General features: G+C 42.3%; 1 protein-coding gene across 1 annotated transcript; it reads right to left on the bottom strand.

Moving 5' to 3' along the window:
- Positions 1-1,042: 1,042 nt before the first annotated feature.
- Positions 1,043-19,709, bottom strand: SLC34A2 (solute carrier family 34 member 2). The gene is made up of 13 exons (XM_009812248.2): positions 19,662-19,709; positions 13,709-13,823; positions 13,467-13,604; positions 12,759-12,887; positions 11,687-11,830; positions 10,941-11,052; positions 9,223-9,418; positions 8,396-8,491; positions 5,849-5,969; positions 4,956-5,123; positions 3,471-3,587; positions 3,259-3,383; positions 1,043-1,618 (listed from the first exon to the last, which is right to left on the bottom strand). Exons 2-13 carry the CDS (start codon positions 13,812-13,814, stop codon positions 1,043-1,045), a joined length of 2,028 nt encoding a protein of 675 aa, XP_009810550.2. The 5' UTR covers positions 13,815-13,823; positions 19,662-19,709.
- Positions 19,710-22,667: the final 2,958 nt, after the last annotated feature.

The raw sequence follows: 22,667 nt of genomic DNA, 5'->3' as shown, positions 1-22,667 counted from the left end.
CCCACGTTGCCTCTTTTGTAGCTCTAAAGCCAGTCTCCACCGCTACTCTGAAAGGTCATTTTATGGCTCAGCCAAATGGAGCCACAGTTGCCCACAGATCTCTTGGCGTCAGCCCAGGCTTGGGTGGCTGTCTCCTCCCCTGCACTGGCCACTTGTCCTGCCTCCTGCACCATTCCTCTGATTATGGGGTTACATGGTGAACAGGACTGGGAAGAACCATCTAGAGAGAGGAATGGCCGCACAACCACATCCCAAGTCCATCAAGCCTTTGGTAGCCACCCAGCGTCTCCAAACCCAGTGCTTAACCTTCAGCAGGCAGAGGGATCAGCAATTACTTTTATGGCCTTTAGCTTGAGATAATAAATGATTATAACTCGTGTCCCCGATGTTAAAGGAGACAGAGAGGGCTCAAAATGGGCTTATGCATACCCTGATGCCAGAGCAGGACTCCCAGAGCTTCTGAAGGACGTCCCAGTATTTCGTTTTCCTTCACACACATATGATAGATTTTGTCCATACTGGGAAAACTACTATTTTCTGTTTTGACCACTGCAAACAAGCTAATGAGAACATCATTAGGATTCTCTTTTTTTTTTTCTTTTCTTCTTTTTCCATTTCCAGAGATTTTTAGGTATTATAAAGTAACTTCTGCTGAATAAGCCAGTAAGTCAGAAAGGCTGTTCTACAAGTGCATTGTTTGGTTTTTTGTTTTTTAATTAAGTTTGAGTTGATCATCACTCCTTTCATCCCTCTCTTCATGGGACTACATCAGGATTTCTTTTGTTTGCTACTGATAGCATTGGATGAAGGTACCACATAGTAGATCCTCTGTAAGCAAATCTGTCATTAGCTTTTCACCTCATCATAGATTTTTCTAGGGACTCTGTCAAGCTTGTTTGACTCCATTCCTTGATGAGTGATATATCACTGGCTGCAGGAACCTAACAAAATGTTCACTCTGTGCTCAGTGCATTGTCCAAGGTGGTTTTCAAGAGCCTGACTGTCCTATGCTGTATCTCTGCTAATAAGGGTTGATCCGCTACTATAAGGCCGTGTTGTTTGTGCCTGTTTTTTCAACACAAGCTGCAGCTGGTGCCCTTCTTCCACCTCTTTCTTCATCAGCCATCGCAATGGTGTTTTCATAAACCTCCATAGTTTTCAGCTGCTTGTCTTTGGCACCCTCTTGTTCCACATTGACTTTGCAGCACTTGCAGAAGCCGCAGCAGTGTTTCCCACAAAAGGAGAGCGAAGACATAATTATATTGTCCCAGGGCTCTAGGGAGTGCATCCAGATGGGTAGGAAATCCCAGTTTTGGAGCTTCTCAGGCAGTGAATGTGGCCGCTTCGACTGCATAATGTTAATTACAATCACAGCAATAAAAAGAGTAAACAGGGGAAGGCAAACACCCAAAAGGACTGGCCAGCCTGCCAGTGACAGACCAAATACAAACAAAGGCAAAAGAAAGAAGCAGACGAGAAGATAAAATATAGCAAACCATCTGTACTTGGCTGTTATGTTTCCCAAGGTCTTGCACATGCGGATTGGCAGCCGAGTAAAAGGTAGTGGGTAAAACAGAATAATCCCAGAGATATTGAAGAAAAAGTGGCACAAGGCAATCTGAAAGCAAAAACATTTGAGAAGTTCATTAGCTAAAATGCCTTTAAATGCTCCTACTGACGTGATAATAACTTCCAGTGGCACCCAGACTCCATAGTTTCCCTTCCCTTGGTTCCCGCTGTTTTTTCTTGTCTTTCATGCTATTTCACTGCAAGGCCTTTCTTAGCACAAAGTAAGGACTTCGTAACACCTCGCACATTTTGAGGATCACTGCCTACAAACAGGGGACAGCATTTGGACACAAGGCAAGTCTAGAGGGCATGACGTACCTCCCCGCAGATGGAGAAGTCTCAAAATGCAGATTTCAACTGCAAGAAATGGAGTCCATCAGAAATAAAGCTGACAAACCAAACAGCTGTCAGGAAACAGTCCTCTTGTTAGTAAGGCATGAGAACTACATAAGAACTGTTCATTATTGAGTTCTGCATCCATAAGTTTTCAGTTAAAAGATGGGAAGTGTAAATTAGATATTGCATACAGGCTATTGAGAAATTGCTATGGGTACAAACCTGGATTTTCCAAAAATTAGAGAAGAGTTTATTGAGCACTGAGATGATTCCTGGAATGTGACTTTGCCTGGGTCTTTTAGAATCATTTCATTCACATTCTTCTAAACTGTTTTTAAAAAAATAAGTGCGAAGAGACTCCTACTTGCTAAAGCTTTCAGAAGTCGTTTAGACAGAATAAGCATATACTGAACAAAACAGTACATTCCCTGCTCACCTTATCTTATTTTCATTCTGTAACTGTTATCAGACTGAAGTAAACATGAAAGTACATGGGTTTATTTTTAAAGTACGTTATAAAAACAGCAAGTTATCATGAAATCTGAACTTGGTCAAGATAGTATCTTCTCATGATTACATTTGTTCTATCATGCCTGAGGACAATAAAATGACTTTTGTAATTTTCTTAATTTATTGTGCCTAGTAAAAAACATTCATCCTATTCACAAAGGAAACTTCATTATCTTTTCACTCTTTGATGTAGAGGGTTCATTCAAATGTTATCTTCTGCTTGGAATGTTCTTTACCGGGTGGTAAATGGGAGCCCAAAGCCAGGCTGCCTACTTTTCAAATAGTCTGAGGCAACAAGGAATTCGATAAAATCCACTCAGATTAGATTTACAATGAGCAAAAAGATGCCGATGGTGCTCACTGCAACCTCAGGTAAGCAGGCAGCTTGCCATCTTAAGGGTTGTACAGCCTTTACTTAAGCTACAGGAGTCCCTATACACTGCATGAACAGAGTTAGGGTCCTGAGGAAGGAACTTACAGAAATCAATAACCCTCTTAGGGGACTACCTAAAAGGGTTTTCAGAGATGTGGGCGCTGATTTCCAAGCTACAGAGACCCCATGCTCAGTGGTAAAGTGGCCAACCCTGTCTCAGTTCTGAATTAATTCAGTCAGACTAAGCCCAATTTATGATAGCAAGATTTTACTATATATTGACATTCTGGGAATGTTTAATACAAGCTTTTTGCTCTAGTAGTTGAAATGAATGAGTTGTCATTAGTAGCACACACAAAATCAGGCACGACATCCATGGCATATTTGCATCAGAGCCAATTTTGTCAGTTTTTTCTTCAGAGAAGTTGCACCTTCTAAATGAAGTCAAGGAAGCATTGGTTTATACTGACCTGTAATGAATATTTTAAGGTACTCCCTGGGCTTGCTAAAGCTGCAAGTATAGCTGTTGTGGTTGTGCCAATGTTAGCTCCTAAGGTAAGGGGATAAGAACGCTCAATGCTTATAACACCAATGCCTAGGAGAAAAGAAACAGGATTGAGTGGTTTCAGAATGATGGAGAAGATAAAACATGGGGATAAAGAATACAGTATTGACAACTTACCAACAAGGGGTGTAATAGCAGAAGTGAAAACAGAACTACTTTGGACAATGAAGGTCATACCAGCCCCTGCGAGCATAGCCAGGTATCCAGCTAGCCAAGTAAAAGGAAATGGAAAATCTAAAAAAAATAGAGGGAGAACATTGTCTTTAGCATAACAGAATGCTCTGTGTAACAGTAACACAGCAGTGAAGACTATTAAGCATTTCAAATGTAGATATATTGTTTGCATATTGTCTCTTACATGATGATTTTGGGTCAGAGTCAGTTCTACTACTCTAATTTACCCTGTTTGCTGTACTGCCTCTGCAGCTTTCCACCACTGGATACACTTTGAGATGGATACTAGACAAGGTAGACATTTGGCCTGACCCAGGGTATCATTTATGTAATACAATTAGGTACCAGAAATGTTTCCACAGAGGTCAACACAACACCTTCTAGGTGTCTTGAGTGCCTTTGTTTCGGGCAACCAGGCACCCACTGCATGGATTGGATCTTCTGAAAGCTCTGAAGACCATCCTGAGAAAATCAGGTTGTTTGTTCTAACTAGTTTGAAGCAGATCACCTCCTAAAAATTCACTTGTTAACTCTTGGAAAGAAAAGCTAATCATACTGATTAGAGAAACTAGGCACAGTGGTCCCCCATGATCTGCAGATTTATGAGTGAGCCAAGAAATGAGGAATTAATCAGTCAGGAAGACACAGAGGAACACAGAGTAGATCACAAATTAACAGTAACTGGCAGCTGATTACTTTCTACCCCTCATTTTTGATTCGAGTAGTGTTCTTTGCCCAGGAGAAGAGAGGACCACTTTGTTGCCTTCCCCATTTCTGTGAACCCTCTCTTCAACCACAACCAGAGACATGCCAGGACTGCTTTTCACTGCTACAGGTTCTAACCTCACCATTCAAGGGAGGATGAAGGAAAAGCAGCCAAGTGAAAAATAAAAACATTTGCACTCAATGGATCCAGGCTGAAAAAACACCCAGAGAACACAGGGAAAGACGGAAAGTACAGGGCTGCTTTATCCTACTGAAGAGAGGGTTAAGGAGTGCAACAGGGCAAGCAAAGGCAATTAGATCATTAATCACTACAAGCTTTTTTCCAACTTATTAGAAGAAACTTGCAGGCTCTGTGCCAGAGCAGGAAATCACAATCTCAGCACTTCAGTGCTATCTTTTGAGGACAGGAACATTACATTTCTAACAGCTAATCATTATACATCAAGAAACAGAGCCTGGACTTTGGTCTCTGTTGCTGTTAATCTGCTGCAGTTCACAAGCAAGCTGTTCGCTAATAGATTTTTAAAAGAAAGAAAATAACATGCTGAGGAAAAAAAATGTTGGGGGGAGTGGGGTGATTTTTGTTCACTACTGTTTTCTTTAAACTATTCTAGAATATCTGCCAGAACAGGAGATATCAATAGATGTCCTCAGTGTCCTTGTCATTCCTTAAAACAATCTTCAGGAAAAGCAGATAATTACCAGTGTTGATTGTCTTCTTGATAACGCTCGCCACTTGTCCTTTAAGCACAGAGTTTAATAGCTTAACGATCATCACCAAACAGGAGCACAGAACAAGCAGGGACAAAGCCAGGAGGATGAGACCGATGGCAATATCAGGCAGGTCTGCGTCTGCAAAAAGGTGCCGGCCTGAAAAAGAAAAGGAAAATGAATCGACCTAGCCACACTTTTGCTCTGATCCCAAGCCCAGCTCTGGTTTTCATATATGCCCCAAAGAAAATGGGCCCAAAGCACACACAGCTTGAGAGGGTGATGCAAAGAGTGAAAAGGCCACCTCCCTTGCTCTACAAAAGCTGTGTCTGAGGGGGGCAGGAGGGGCTCTTGCAGGGACACACGTACAAAATGCACCGTGGGCACCCCTGCGGGGCAGGCAGGAGCTGGGTCACCATGTGCTAGGGAGGGGAATACAACGGTGTGAGGAAATTTTGGTGTGCCCCGAGCCAGATGGTGGGTCGGCTCTTCCCAGAGGTGGTTGCATGCCTGAGAAGGACTGTTGAAAGTCCTGAAGGGCATGCATAGGGATGGAGATATCCAAGCAACCAATACAGCAAAGTAACTGTAGCTCCAAGTCACCTGAAGAGCAAGGGGGACATGATACTGAAGACCTCAATTACTGATATCAGGGAGCATGGAAAGAGATCCATCTGCAGCCAGGTACCATGATGATGCTGGTAACTCCAGCTGTGTAGCCATAACAGAGCACAGGCTGCTCTGACTGCACCTGCAGTAGTACCTTGTGTCCATAGACAGGCGAGTGCCTCTCCATATACCTCTGAAGTGGTCTGTTAACACCATTAGAAAGCTATATACATTTGTAAAGATATTACCAAAAGAGAAATAGTTCTACTACTTACATTTACTGATATAGTCTGTTTCAGTTACATTTTTCATGGTCCATGTCACGTTTCCTTCAGTCCAGCAAAGGTCAGGAGATGTGCAGTTTTCTGAAGGTGGAATCGTGACATTCTGCAGTGTCTAAAGATTGCCAGACAAAGCAGATAGTTCAGTCACCTACAACCCTTCATTAAGAGCTCAAGCAAAGTTCTAGGTTTTTAGTGCAACCAAGCATCCATCAACTAAAGGCAGATTTGAAAGCTGGAGTGTAAGCTGGCACCACATTAATGACAAGGCAAAATTTTCTGCATTCTTAAAAGAAACAGTTGTGCTGTTACCCAAGTCAATCAAGACAACATTTAAAGATTAAAATATCCCCCAAATCTTCTTCATTGTAATAACCATAGCACCAAGTCATCAGTAGCTAAGAACTTTAACTACTGATGTTAGGGTTTGCGGAATGAGGTTCACGTCTGGCTGCAGCTGGGGGACAGTGGCATTCCGTTTCCAGCCAGCGCCACAGCTTCCTTGGGTCAAAGAAAGACCTCTTTACTGTCATCTTAACTGCAATTAATGGCCTGGTGAGTACTGCACAGGACTGTGATTCAGAATACTGCAATACTAGTGCAGCCTCTGTTGCTGGATGAGCACAAGCTGCTCATGCTGCCCTTCCGTGCCTCAGTTTTCCTGTCTGTCAAAATAGAAGTGCTGCTACTACTTTCCTTTTTAAAGCTCAAATGCTATCTAAGAGCTAAATACTAGCACTATGATTAGCATTAGTATTACTGAGCGGAACCTGAATTTCAATTTATACCACAATAAAACCTTCCTTATCAGAGCTCCTAGCCCAGACGCATTGCATTCTGACACTAGGTCCGTAAGTCCTGACACAGATTAAGGAAGAGTTTGCTGACTGAACTGTACTTCCCCACAAGAGCAGCTAACTGCTGAACAGGAGGTATCTTTAAGACATGTTTGAGTGATTCCCTTTTGCAGAAACGGGGAAAGAGAAATCGTATTTTCTTTCTGGGCACTGCCTGCAGATGCCCGTATTCGCATTCCCCCTCCAGCTGATGCAGGTGGGCAAAGCAGGGAGTGGATCCAGTGCCCCCACATCTTCAGGGAGCGCCTGGTCTCCAGCCTGCCCCAGCACATCAGCCTTTACAAACACAACACAATGTTGTTTCTTGCCTTCCTGAAATTTTTTCAGACATCTGAGTTTCAAAGCAGCTGTATTAGATCAAATGTTTATCCTTATGTTTTGCTTTAAATATATGGGGTCTGCATGTATGTATCCCTGCCATAAGTCTGTTTAATCATTTTTGCCAGAAATTAGTTTAACCCACTAGGAATGTAAATCATTGAAATGATATTCCTCTTCCCCCACCAAGTTGAAGTCAAGCTTGTAGGATTTTCATGTGTTTTTGTAATTTGACTATATGCTTGGGTAGTAGTTACACAGCCAAAATATAGACAAACGCAGAAAAAATTGTGTATATGGAAATGTAACCCTCAGCCTACACTTCCCATGTAGTTGCTTGTCTTCTAAGAGTGAGGGGACTGTAGGACTCAGGGACCCAGACCTCACTGGAGAGTTAGGCTGTGCCTGCCCGGGCAGCGCGGCGAAGGGGCCGCCAAATGCGGGCTGGGCGCCTGAAAGCAGCACAGCTGCCCAAGCATCATGCCTTCCCTGGGATGAAATACCCAGCTCCTCAGCAGCGTAACCTGAGCAGAGCTTCACGTTAGCACAGCTCTGCTCCTGGCACTATCTCCCTATCTAGCATTTCACTGGCCATCCAGACCATCTTTCAATAGGAACTGGGCTCCTCTAAAAACCCAAGCTCTTAATTTTAACCTCCAGTGTGTGTCCTTAAGTATCTTCTGCCTCAGGACTTCAGAAATTACTTTTCTATACATACCAACAAGTAGAATAGTCTAATTAGAGATCCAAGGGATATTTAGTGCTCTAATTGTTAGTTAGCTGAACAAGGCAAACCAAACACTCAGCTCCACAGTTTACCAAAATACTCATTGGTGTTGGTCTGGGCAACAGATTCCTTCAAGCTGCAGTGTTGCATGAGTGAAGAACAACGGGATGTAGCCCCACAGAGGCTTCCTCCGAGGGCAGTTTTCCAAGAAAGCTGCAAATAACCAGCTGCCACCAGGTCACCCTCACACACATAAGACTAAAGCTGGTTAGATCAATAGATAAATGGTGGGCAAAACGATATTTTCTTTGGCCTATATTTCAGATTTTTTCTACTTTCAAGGAGTTGGTAGGAGTAACAGCGTTTAAAGGCATTTGGATGTGAAAGGAGTAAAAGGCTTGGATCCAAACCACCAGTTCTGATAAGCAAGGGTCTGCATGGTACCAAAAGCAACCAGGTCAAGCTCACCACTTAGTTTAAGTGGAGCAAAAATGACATTAAATTGTTTTAATTCTTTTCCTGCTGCAAAAAAATACTCATTTAGAAATCTAATTTCAAATCCTATGATAAGGAGTGTCAGCTACAGCTCAGTAATATACTTCCTGAGGAACCTGACAATGAATTTAGCATAATACTCACCACATTGGTTTCAGTTACACACCAAATCTTTACCAGGCTTTTGTTTTTTGCTGATTCATCATTCGTAGCAATTGCATTTATTACTGATTTATCAAGCTTAAAAAAAAATAAGAGAAGAGTAAAAAAGCATTATTCCAACTTGCATCACACATTTCTGTTCAGCTCTACTCAAATAACTCTCTTGGGAAGCTCAGCCATGTAGAGCCTGCTTGACCACCTCTAATGCTGGAGCTGCTGCCCAAGAGATAGGAGGGGGTTTGCTCCCAGAAAAGGGTACAACTCTACACGCACAAACACTGTGTCGCATTCTCCACAAATCATCCACCACCTCATCTCACCCTTTCTGTTTAAACAACTGCAGTGATACATCTGCCTAAATGCATTTACTGCCATTTTAGGAGCTGTGCGCATCCCCTCCGGCATACAGCTGCCCCTCCGGATGCGTGCGAGTTTCCCGTAATTTCCGTGTCATCTCTTCAGGTCCTATGCAGATCTTCTGGAGGGGCTAGGTTGTCTCAGCTAGTACTATCTGCCAGTGTCGAGGCAACAGGCTGCCACCCCATCCATCCCACGTGTCTGTATTTGTCCTCACCTGCCTTCCCAGTCCTCCTACCTAGATCTATCATCATTAAGGTGAAATGTGTGGGAAATAGGAAATATAGAGCTGGGGCTTTATGAAATGTGAATAAAAAAAAGAATCCATATGCTAATGAGCTTTACCCTGAGGACACAAAAAGGTGAGTTGGAGTCCCCCCCATATTCAGAACATGTTGATTAGCTGTGACTGAACCAAGTAAGTAGCTTCCTTGAATAGAAAAAGAGCTTACCTCAATGATGAGCTTTGTAAAGGGGTCTGTGATAACTTTTAGTAGCTCAGGGGCATCCTCACCACTTTCGAGATGAAAGGACTCAACTATAGCATTGGTGAGATGGTAAAGATAGCCAGAAATAACTTCAATGGGCAACAGCACAAACACAGCGAGCCAGTTAAAGAAATCATGGATTGTTGCCCCAGCAAAGGCCCTGCAAGAAGAAATTAAAAAACAGAGCTGCTTTTAATTAAACAACACATGCACAACATCAATTAAATGTGAAATCATAGAGGTGGGGATGAAGTCCATTTCAAGATGGGAATCATTTCGTTTCTGGGGTCACAGGAGAAGGCTGCTTTGCTATAGAGCACTAAGTTGTCTCCACACCACTGACTGAGTGAAAGAGCCAGCCAAGAGCATGAAACAAGAAAAACTAGAAAAGGCAAATGTGATCCTTAACACGAGGCTGCCAAGAGTGCTTGTCTGAAGAAAGAAGTGGCTGTACAGCCTACGTTTGTTCTGCCTCTCACCCTTTTTTTGGTATATTTTTAATCCTCAGCCAGGCATTGCCTCTGGGACCTGTTCTCCCTGACTCATGGGGGAAGATGGCTCTTTGCAGCCCTCTCACATGTTCTTGCAAACTGTGTGTCTACAGCTCCCTTCCAGGTTCTCCTCCACAGCCCGAGGAACCACAGCTTTTCCCTCAGAGGCACTCTTTCCCACCTTCCTAATAGCTGCTTGTGGTCCTCTTAATTCTCTGCAATCTGCCTGTATTTGTTTTAAAATACAGCTCCTTAAATTAAGCATCATGAGGAAGAAAATGCAGAGGAAAAATTCCTTGGAATGCTAACCCTGTAGTTTAGGTTCCCATTGACAAACTGCTTGAGGGGAAATCAGGGGGAACATTCAAAGTAGGCCAACAAAATTGGCAGTGCTACCACCTTCAGTTTACAGAGTGAAGTGATTGTTGATTATGTCAACGAATTTTAAAAATCAGCTTCGTTCTCATTATTATTTAAATTATTTTCCTGAACAGATACTAACAGCTACTTCGGCATTGGAATTTAAGTGACAGAGAATAGCACAACGAAAGATTCAGGACAGTAAATCTTGGAGAAATATGCTTGGGCTAAGTGTATTTCATACATCTGATATGCCATAAATGACAAAGTACCAGAGTCTCATATCCCTCCCAAGTTTACTGCCCATCTCCAGTAAGCCATGAGCTTTCTCAGTGATAATGTCAAGTGGCAGTCTAAAAGTTGTCACCGTACATATTTGACAGCCAGAACACTTCATTTCTCTACAGTTACCAGCTCTTTCTTACTGCAGGCTTCAGCACTGAAGTCTTTTTTAAGGAGAGTAGTCCAAAATACTGTAATATTAACTTCTTGTGCAGCTCTCCCATAATTAAGAGATAATCAAAGGTAGGTGGTATAGTGGGAGCAGTGGAAAATTTATCCTTGTGCAAGATCCAGTTAAAAATGGTGGATTCTTACAAAACTACAAAACTTTTAAAGGAACCCAGTATGCTTTTCTTCAAGTATATGAAGCCATATTTCTAGACAGCATAATACCTTGGCTGTGGCCGTGCTTGTAACATTCCTAACTAGTCATTCAAATTTTGGTCAAGAGAAAGTTTGAATGGCTGTAGTAGTGATAGGGAATATAGAAGAAAACCCACAAAGGAGGAAGAAAAGCAACTTTTCAGATCTCGTGTTTAAGTACAATACCTTCTAAATTCATTCCTGTCACCAGCTTGCATGAGTGCCACAATTGTGTTTGTAACTGAGGTGCCAATGTTTGCCCCCATTATGATAGGAATAGCTGATCGAACAGTCAGCACTAGAAACCAGAAAAGGAAGCATTGAATGAAAAAAATCAGATCATCAGCAAGCTCTTGGCTCCAATGAAAATTAACATCTATTAATGTCACTGGAACCCTAACTTCCCTTGATGTCACTAGGATTAGGTGCTCCAATCCAGATATGTTTGCTTTAATCAAGCCCCCTGGGAACGTGGTACGCTCATAGTCCCGTGATCCCCACTGAAACTGCAGCCCATGGTTATCCCTTTTCAGCACGTGTTAGAGGGCCAGAGTAAGATAAAGGTTCTTTTTTCCCAGCCATTTTCCTACCTTCTGCAGAACTTTTAAATGATACCACAGAAACAAATGAAGTTCAGTAAACTGGCTAACATGAGAAACGTATGCAGATAATTCCAAAATTAATGCATTCAATGCTAAGGCTTCCAATGATTTTCATTGCAGTTATGGACTTACTATTATTATTATTACTACTACTACTATTCTTATTATTTAAAATTTTATTTTATATCAGAGCAACAGCTGTGAAAATCTTTTCCTGCCGTCTCTACTCTTACATTCAAAGCTTCTACAGCTTCAACACAGGTGGGAATGTTTGCACCCCAGACCAAGATTTATGAGTGATCTCTAGGAAGATACTGTAAGCAGACTTACGTGTGGAGGATACCATGCTGACCACAATGGATGAAGAAGTGCTGGAGCTCTGGACCATAACAGTCACCAGAACTCCAATCACCAGTCCCGCAACAGGATTAGACAGCACTGAATCATCTTGAAAGATGTCCCCTGCTGCTTTACCTGCAAAAAACATATTCTCAGAGTGAGGGAACTGCAAGGTGAAGTCCATAGGAATTATCAGAGTGTTTAATTAAAGATCATTCAACCATTTAATTGATACATATACAGCCATGCTTGCCAGTCAAAAAATGTACAAGGTGACGTAGTGCAGGGATCTAAATTCAGGTCCTGAACTCTCAGCTTCTCAGCTGTCAGAGAATACTTCGTATTCTCTCATTTCAGTGACTGAAGAAGCTGTACTGAACTCTGCAGAGAACCATATAAAACCACAGCCATCAGAGGAAAGACTGTAGGACAAAAAAACACACATGCATAGATTTAAATGCTATTATTGCCTTGATATTTTGGTTACTGAATCAAGGGAAATGATTTTAATAATCCTGAGGAATTCTATTCCTGTAGCTTTCTGTGTTGCCAAAAATCCAAAATACTTCCACAGAAGCTCACATATTTCTCTGATAACCGCTTCTGAATCCATCAGCAGCCTTCAACCCTTGGACATAAGTAAAGGTAAAAAATACATTTCAATAGTTTTCATCTTTGAAGGATTTGGGGGACATTTCAGTGCTGGATGCTTTGATCAAGAGCACAATTTTCATATTTCACCTTGTTGAAATGTCTTTCACATGGGACGGATTTATGTATTACAGATGTATTCATGTAAACTGTCACTAAAGTAACAGGAACCTACTAAGAAATCGGGCCCAATAATCCCTACATCAACAGCTTTTTGGAATTTGAGAAACAAAGGCCCTTTCAAACAAATGAAGGTCAGTCTTCAATCAGAGCTACTTCCTTCTGAATCTGTATCTCAATACATAAATCTATGGAGCATGTTCTTGAAGAGTGATACTTGTAATTTAGTCACTCAGATGAAATTTACTGCATCGTTCATAGTTTATTCTTTATATTTTAGGCATTTTCATACCTCCTACCAGTTGAAAAGCAGAGCTCAGTACATCCAGAGAACACACGAACAAGTAGAGCAATCCAAGTAGCATAATAAACTTCCCTATCCCGTAGAGTACACGAATGATTTTTCCTTTTCTATCCAGTTCTGCAAAACAAATACATTATGCATAAAAGACTTGATTGATGTATCTGGTGGTGTCTCTGGAACAGTCTAGTGCACAAGCAGAGACTACAGAGTCAAAGACAGTCTTGTGACCCCAATGTGTGATTAAACCCAAAAGAATGTCCTTCTTAATCAAATTTTAACTGCAGAAACAGGTAGTTCGTTCACCTAGCTTTACCGTGTAAAAGCTTTTGGTATATGACAAAAGCCTATGAAGTCTGAGATTGACCCTCGGTTTTACACAGTCATTCTACTGAGTAAAGAAAGACCAATAGGAGCCTGGATAGAAAATATTGGGTTTGGATTGTTTTCCATATATCTCCTTGTGTTTTAAGGAGGGTAAGCAGCATGATTTCCAGATTCTTCTTAACTAACTAAATATGATGTCCCCGTTCACTGTTGGGGAAGGTGAGACAGAGTGTAAAGCCTACATCTGAAAACTCCTCAAATCTTAAATTCAATTCTGCAGCAAATACCATTTCAGAAAAATAACTGAGACAAAGAGAGGGGCAGTGATGGAGAAAATAAATGCAGGTAACTTATTTACTGAGAAATGGCTACCTGACCACTTGACCCCAGTGTCCTGCAGGTCTGGCAGAGCCCATGGGTCTACTTCTTCTGGCCTTGTCTCATCTATCAAGGCTATTGTGGAAAATGCAGGTTGAATTTCCCCTTTATTTCCAAGTGAAGCCACGTTGCCTGATGAAACAGAACATTAAAAAAACAGTTTACTTACTTTCCATCTTCTCCAAGGAGCACCAAAACCTATATATCTATGTAACTCACAGGTGAGTCCACATTACCTTTGTGATTTTCTCCTTCTTTCCCAGCCATGTTCTGGTTTTGTCTGGAAGAGTCCCCAATATAGTTATTGGTCTCAGGCTTTTCCACCTCAGGCCAGGGAGCCATGACCTGTGACTAGCAAAGTAGTGCTGATTAAAATGTGCGTGCAGTCAAAATATTCAACTTACAATAGGGTATGTGAGAAATGTGATTAAGTTTAAGAGCAAAAGAATTAGGAATGGAATGGAATGGAAGCAATTTGTCCTTGAACACAGTTTTTAACTAATCTTTATGAATTATTCCTTTATTTGCGAAACTGATTTCTCAATTATTTTTTAAATCACACAGTTGATTTATTTGTGCAATTTACACAATTAAAAAAATTATTTCCAACTCATGCCTGTATTTTTCTTCACTTTTAACTGTCATGAAAGCAAAGACTCCTCTGCCTTCCAAACCTTAGGCATTTCTGTTCTTTAATTCATTTTATCTCCTTTCAGCAAGAAGTCAGAGGAATGTTCTTTCTTCCACCTTCTGGATTTAACTGACTGCCTTTACCAAACTGGTAATTCAATAGGCAGACCTTAGCAAAGTTCTTCCCTAAAGCCTTGCCTAGTTCGGGTCACATATGCTAAACACAATCTTCTCGTTGTCTTTACTGGTTGACTCCCATGGAAGCATGGAGGGGAACATGAACCTGGACAAGGTGGAGGAAGACCCAAGAGTTTTGAGCTCCAGAATGATGCTTGCTGAACGACTGAACAAGAGCATAATTAGACAGCAGTGGGCATTTGCCGGTCTGTATTTGCCTGTAACTCACAACCAATGCTGTAAGTGAATCTGAGTTAGTGGCAGCAAGGCCAGGCTCACCCATCTCACGTAGGCTCTCTGCCTGAACCTCTTCTTTCCTGACCCCTTTCGAGCACATTTGACATGCATTTCAATATTAACAAATAATAGCTTAAAAAATAAGACATTGCATGGCCAAATCCTGTTGGCAGAGGTACAAGCACATGTGACAGACCTAGCCCAGGCACAAGAGGAGGAGGCAGCTGTCCCTTGAACCAAAACCTGGAAGACTCCTACTTATTTTCTTCACCAATATCGGAAGCCAGAGGGAGGGACATGAACGAGGGGGAAGGTGATGATGGGGAGCCGAGGCAATATATAGTAATACTACTGCCTTTCCAGGCTTTTAAAGCTGCCGGTTAGCTCAGCCAGCGTGACCAAAAATTCAGTGGAAAGGATGGGAGAAGTGAACCCTCCCCAGAAAAGCCTCACCTTTGGGTCTGTCTCTTCCACCCTCTCTGCCACACGAGTCTGTCAGTGCCACAGGCAAAGCTGCCCCATGGCCGTCACGTGTGGCACCCGGGCGGCTGAAACATCGGTGAGGAAATTTGCCTGCAATGCTCCTCATAAACAGGGCACCTGCACCCAGCCTCGAAGAGTCGGTGTCAGAGTTGGTATCATGCTCCCATAAACAAGGTTCACCTGCACTTAACAGCCACTCTAAGGGAGTATAATTAATCATTTATTTAATCATAATCCTTTATGTAGCTGATGGTGAAAATGTTTTATCCCTGCCCACGTCAATAAGCCACACATTCTCCTCCTTTAGCTGGGAAGGAAACGTCACAGACAAAATCACTCATGTCTTACTGTAACAGAGGAGGGTATTGTTTTCTGGCACTCCACAAAGAAAAGACTATCTCCCCTTCCACATTAGCAGGAAAGATTTTTCTACAATTGCATTAGCAAAAACTATGCTTTTACACATTCTTTATCTGTCGCTAAAGATCCAGAGCAGCTCCCAAGATACACAAAGAAAGATCGCAGAACGGATGGAAGAAAATCACTCTTGCTTGTTTCAACAAGGGTTTCCATTTGCTTGGAGCAAATTCTCATATTTTCACCGATGCCAGAACAACCTCCAAGCCCCACCCATGCCAGAACACCTCCGTCTTGTTAAACAAGTTTCATTTATACATGTTCAGCATTTAAAGAGCTCTAAAAAAAATAACTGCTCAGCACAAGTGCTTCTTAAGGGAAATGCAGTCGTGAAAACGCGTTGGAAATTCAGATGTGAAGTTGCATTGACAACATATTCCCACCATGGAGAGAGACAGAATATGCTGGACACCAGCAGCCCTGGAGATGCCATCAGTACTTTTACAGCTATTCTGTTACGCTCAGTATGGAAATGAAGGATTCAGCCTGCATGATTACTGTATGGAAACTGAGCTGATGCATTCACTGGAGAAACTGGAGCTTGGAAACTTCAGCAGACAAACAGCCTCTATGTCTCCTAAATAAACTCTCCCCATTCAAGAATTCAGCAGGGCATTTTTTCATAATAAGCATCTCTCATGTTCCTGAGGCGCGCAGGATCCCACAGGTACGTCATGTATTATTATTGGGTTTGCTTTATGTTATTAAATACCCTAGAATGAGAGTTGACCACCTCTGTGGAGGAAGTTTTTTTATAGGTATGTATATAAAAATATTCATGAATCCTAGTCAGCCTCTGATTTGGGAAGGTAGACTCGAATACCAGAGGTCCTTACAGTATTTGCCTTGTGCATTCGAGTTTGCAGAGGTATTACTAGAACAGCGCATTCTGTGTGATTGGTATCAAGGACTAATGAAAGCAGAACCGTCTAGACCCTTGAAGCGCTACCAAAGCTGTCAGCCTTCTCCAGATCCCGACTCTTGTTAAGAGGAACAGCTGAGAAGATAGTTTACAGCCACCTGATACTCTGTTTGCTAGAGTCCTCGCCACAGCTACTTACTGTTAATTAATCACTGTGCTACAAGGATAATCTACATTCTACAGTTTTTCCTTCAAAGAATTCTTCCTTGGCCCCAGTAGAGACATTAGCATCTTGAGAAAATACTCAGAAGAAAATCTAGGTGCTGCAGAGGAGCAGAGCAGCGGGGTGACAAAGCTAACTGCATCATTCCCTGGCAGCTCATATTAGCTGTGCCTTTGGAAATGCTGACGTCAAGCGCGGTATGAAAGACCAACATCGTTTGACGCAAGATATAAGTGACAATGAAAACCCTAATAGTGGTTTACTTTTGAACACCAAAGACATAACTACACTGTGAAGGAACATGTTAGAGAACGGGCAGAGGACGGGCCGGTGACGACACATGCCGCAACAAGGAGCTATGTTCAGCTGGACGCACCGGTCCATGTCCAAAGGCAGGATAGCCACAATTGCTGGATGAGGTGCCTGGAGTGATGAGCTCTGCCCATCCCTGTGCCTGCCTGGGTGTCTCAGCGCCGGGTGTCTCAGCGCCGCGTGTCCAGTTCCCGCCTTAGCTGGCAAGATGCCGGCCAGGATGCCTGCACCCAGGGCATAGTCGTGGAGCTCACGTCCGGATAAGCATCGGCGCTTTGGATATCCACCTGTTCGGAGCTGTGCTGAAATGGGAGCTAGTTTCCTCCTGAAAGTGGCGGGTCAAAATATGCTATGCATATTGCAAAGGTCTGAAAACTAATGCCGGCGCAAACTGTAATCCAGTCCGTTGCAGTGAACCTCGCGGCAAATCCTCTCACACCATCGTGCGCACTCCTTTCGGTGTAAGTATAGTCTTTCCTCACCGTCGGAAAATGCTAACTATATGTGACATCCTTTCTGACTCCAAAAGAAACTGAAACCTCCCACTCCTGAGAGGGAGATAGACAGAAATTATGGCATTCAAATTCCGACATAAAATGTGAGAGAGAGAAAGTCGAAGCCAAAGTGGGCTCCCGTGGTTTTTATAGCCATATTCACTCTCTCAGTGCAGCGTTGCGAAGAGTTAAAGTCTCTGGGGAATTATTTGAGCAACACTAGGTGTCATGCAGTTGCCCTATGTTGCGTTCCTCAGTGACTCATTGGACTGTAACAGCATTGCCTCGGTTGCAGGGCTAGACTCTCGGTGCTTTTCAGTTTTAAATCAGAACAGTTGTAAATCTATTTATTTTGCTGGACTTAACACAGAGAATATGAACTACCACTTGCACATGCCTAGACGGTATTGTTTGTACCTCTCCACCCGTGACACCTCACTGAAAGGCCGCGTTGTGCCTGAAATAAGAACTACGAAGCAGTAAGCCTTAAAGAAATCTAACCTCCAGGGGAACAAACCCAGTCAAGCCAAGATGAAAAAAAAGTACTGGAGAAAATAGCAGTATTTTCAAAACCAGCTGGTGATAACTGCAACAACCACCAACGTGACCATACATGTGCCTACAGGTTGCTTAAGCAGCTCCAAATCAAGTTTTGGGTTCAGCCGGGCTTTCCCCTCTCTCACTTGCTCTCCTTCTCTCTCAGCTTTTCTACAAAACCATATCACTTTCTTGTCATTCACCACTGTGCTACTGTTTTTCTGTTAAAAAGGGGTTTATCAGCTAATCTGATAACCAACTGTATGACTTAGTAAATATGAATATTTACCACACATACTTCACAGGAGTAAATACCAAGCTACATAGCAATCCTTCTTATACACAGTCTGAAGAAATATTGGGGTTTCCCCCCCTCACAATTCATCATTTCCGACATAGAAGCACGTTATGTAGAGACAGGAAAGGAAGGATCCTCAGCCAGCACAAATTCATTCTGTAGCTTTACATCAGCTGGTAATTTTGCCCCACAACCTGTTCCATGGCAGCCACAAAGCCCCGGGTGCAACAGAACAGGCAACGACTTAAATAAACACCAGCAATGATTCAGCCTTGCTAGGAGCAAGTCTTGCCTTTGCTCTGGCACCGGCCGCTTTCTTGGGGCTTTTTCTCTGAGTAAGTTATCAGGCTTAGCCAGGATGTAAACTTTCAACTAATGTAGCAGTAAAGGAAAAAACAGATATGTGAAAGCTAGAAAAAAAAAGAGCATTGTGCTCACTGTTTATTCCTATGGATCCCTGAGACTTCCTGCTCACAAGCTTGAATCTAACACATAGCAAAACTGAAAAACCATATAAAACAAGCCAGTCAAGAGAACTAATTTCTAAGCAACTGCAGAGGGAAAACGAATCCCAAACGTTAACTTCTGCGTTCACAACCAAGCAAAGCACCGGACACTGCCACGGAGGAGCCAGAGCCAGGAAACATCAGTGAACTACTTGAAATGCCTATTAGGTATTTAAATAAAACAATTACTTTTTCAGAATAAAACAACAAAAAAATAATAATCCCACCAATGAGGAAATACAACAGATTTACCCCATCCCAAACACAAAACACATGGTAAAGTATCGAGAGAGGAAAAAGTAATGACATTAGAAAGACTTACTGATCTAATGGAACAGCTGCTAATAAAAGTTACTGAGAAACGAGTTGATTTCTGCCTACTGCCACATTAGTTGAGCTAACTGCATTAGACTAATGTATTCCTTTTACCTCCATGTATCAAACCAAATTAGCATAAGAAGATGTTTCCATCGAGAATAGCCTGACATGGCCATAGCGCAGCACACAGACTTTACACACTATCTGTGCTAACACACGAACTGACAGTATTCCCTTCCAATGTTTCATTAATCATATCCTAGACATTTTCCAGTATCCAATACCACTGATTACGATGACTTAAAATCTCACTTTTTTTCAATCCAAATAATAGATAAAACAATACATTCTTATGCTATAGGCAGTAATTTCTGGGAGTTTTTGACAGCTGCTAATAAAATGATTTTTTTCTTTATCATATGCTATAAAAATAAGTCTAGTTATTTGCAGACAAAAAGTAGCACAGTTTGGTTTTAGAACCATGATTTTTATCACTTCCTTAAAATACAAAGACAGTTGAAAGAACACAAGGTGAAAATGCTAACAAGTGGATGACATTTCACATGCCACTCCAGTTCCCCACGTTAGCTCTCTGTTGCCATTCCTTGAGCTGCAGGAGCAGAGCTTTGGATTTATAAGCTAAACAAGTTCAAAAAAGAAGAAAAGAAAACTTGGTCTTAGTTGTTCTTACTTACCACTTCTTTATTCCCAGACAACAGAGCGAACGGATCAGCTGGGCAGCCACTGAAACCTGCAATATATATAGACAGGTGTTGAGCAAAGTTTGCTTTCATCACTGCGCACTAACATTCCTATTTTACAGTCCAGAGGCACTGCCTACCTGCAACGTAATGATCACAATCACCCTTTTTTTAGCAGGAGTGGGCAGCAACCAAGACTGATAAAACTACAGGCTATTTCACACTTATCACATTCTAAAAAATGTCCCATCAGCATTTAAGTACGAGTTAACGAATGTGTTCATGTGAATGCTGGGGAACGGTTTGTTCCAGCCTGAAAAATTGCCGTCCGCCTGATCATTCAGTAATCTTTTTTCCAATAATAATTTTCCAAAAATATTTTGCAATCTCAAAAGTCTGTCAAAAGGGTGTGAAGAAGATGTAGTACTGTTATTTGTCTGTTCAGGTGCCTATTAATCTGCCTAAGAACAGGAGCAAAGGAGAATCAGATAAAAAGCGGTGTAAGTAGGAAACACGTAAGAACTTCTTTGAGAACAGAGGATGGAGTTTCATTCTTATCAGTACTCAATGTTTACAATTAAGGTGAGCTCATTAGCATTTTGGCTGTGGCTGTCCTTCTAAATGAGATTTAAAGATGTAAGGACACCTTTGATAATCGCATTCAGAACTCTACTGAGGAAGAAGACTGTATGATAAACAGATACATTATTCAATAAATACAGTATGGTATTACAGATTAGACAAAGCAGCCACTAGCATTGCCGTCGGTTCTACCGATGAGCTTAATGGGGAGCTGGGGGGGGGACGACTGCATTAGGCACTGTAGCTTCATTTTCTTTGAAATTTTTCTGTTTCAACAGGCAACTTATACTGAGAAAATAAGCTGTAAACCAGCAGCCTAATCAGCAGATCTGCTTTTTCTGCATGTGCGCAGTCATATCTCCCAGCAGCTTAGTGACTTAGTAACTTAGAAAAATAAAACTCTTGCTTTTTGCACCTTCTGCAGAGACGCCCAGCCTTTGGAGCTGTGAGTCAGAACTTACTCTTCCCCTGCGCTGGCATCAGAAATGTTTAGTAAGTCGTGATCGTAAAAGCCTCTGCAGCCTCGTACGCAGCATCACCTCACGGCAGCAGAACCGCCGAGCACCTCCCCTGGCCGCAGTGGCTCTGCTGGTGTACACCCCACCGCCCCCCACTACCCTGGCACGGCTGATGCTGGAGCCCAAGGACGAAAGCACCAGCCCTGCCTCGCCCTTCCCACCTGCGGCTTGCACAGACATGGCTATGGAAAGGAAACCAATTTTTCTTCTGTGCAAAGTGGAGAACAGTCCAAAGTGGAAAGAAGTGATGGAAAATAGACCCAAGGTCCACCTTGGTGGGTCACAGGCTCAGTTTTCTTAACAGAAGTGTACTTTAACATTGCATCTAAAAACAGAAGTGTTTCACTGATGCCCTACACATAGGAAATCAGATGAAGCTTTTACCTGCGAATCCTTGTGTTTCTCTGAGCTGTGGCTTATTCGCTTCTGAATCACTGTTTGTGAAACCCAGCTCTGACAGTGAGAAGGTACGAGACGGGCACGTTCCAAGTACCCAGTTAAGGCTCAGCCAGCGCGTGGTGACGTCTTCCACAGCATTTTTATTCCAACACTGCTCATTCCATTTGCTAAGCACAATCCTATGCTCTGACCATGTTAATGTTTTAGGAAGGCAACAATCCTAGATCAGACCCACCATATTCCCAAAAAGCCTTTAGGAAAGAGAAGTTGCTCACACAGAGGCAGGCGACCTGCGGTCTGTCCTTGGAAGTCCAGGGTGGACCTTCTGCAGAGTCAGTCTGGAAGTATCCACAAAGAGTAGCCACAAGGGATGAACACAAGGGTGTTACTTGTCCCAGAAGCCTTTCCCTCATTCAGGATCAGAGAAGAGGCTGAAATCCTTCCTGGCACACCAGGGCAGTCAGAGCAATAGTCCAGAGCGCTTTTCATGCATCCAGCACAGATTCAAAAGATGTCACTGCTAAGGAAGGATAACCCGATGCTCTTTTGTCCCTCTTCAGGCTTTACTTTGAAGCAACTGACCTAATTTCAGAAAATACTCTTGGATAGGGAACGTTTAATAAAACGAAGCAAGCAAGAAAATTTCAAGGGTTCTGATTTCCTGTCACAAGGGTGCTGGATTAGTCTGCAGCTACTTGGAATAGTACCTGTGACAATCTAGCATTTAGCAGGAGGTGCAACCACAGAAAATGTCTCAAACGCAGAATGTGAAGAAATTCCTGGCATGTGCAAATTCTGTGAGAGGTGAACTCTGTCCAGTCACTGTTATATGTTGCAAGAAGTTATAACACAGGCAAGAAACATGTCTACATAACAGAGATCTGTGCTGCGTGCTTCCTCACAGATCTCCCACAAAAAAGGGATACTTGCTGTGCAAGTGTCAACCCCATTCATCTTTAAGACCCAGGCCCTAGGACAGCAAACCAAGTGCATCTAAGTCAAAACTAAAATAAAAATAATTAAAGGGAAGTAAAGAAATGGTCATCCATCCTGCAAAGGTATCAGAGCAGCCCAAGATATATTTTCACTAACAATTCATATTCACATGATGAGGTTTGCTCTTCTAGTAGACACAGCTTCAAAAACCAGCACGTATGAGCAAGACTCTCAGATAACATCAGGAGAGAAACTCTCTCTCTTACAGTTTAAGTAAATTTTCAATGTTCCACAAATCCAAAGAATGCACAGCATTCTGCACTTACTGGCATTCGAGATGTTGGGACTCTAGAAAACAGCTACACGGCTCTTTACTGAAGAGAATTGGTTTTGTTTCCATCATTTGGAAACAACATTGTCTATTTTAACTGGTTCAGAAGCCTTGAACAAACCTAGTTGTCTACATTTGGGAACTGCATTAGTGCAAATTAGACATCCCTCTTCCAGATATGTAAAACACAAAGCCCTGATCACTAAAGAGAGAGACCAGTGCTGATTTCAATAT

The sequence above is a fragment of the Gavia stellata genome, chromosome 5 (genome assembly GCF_030936135.1).
Source record: "Gavia stellata isolate bGavSte3 chromosome 5, bGavSte3.hap2, whole genome shotgun sequence".
Taxonomy (NCBI): Eukaryota; Metazoa; Chordata; class Aves; order Gaviiformes; family Gaviidae; genus Gavia; species Gavia stellata.
This window is presented reverse-complemented; position numbering and strand designations above follow the sequence as displayed.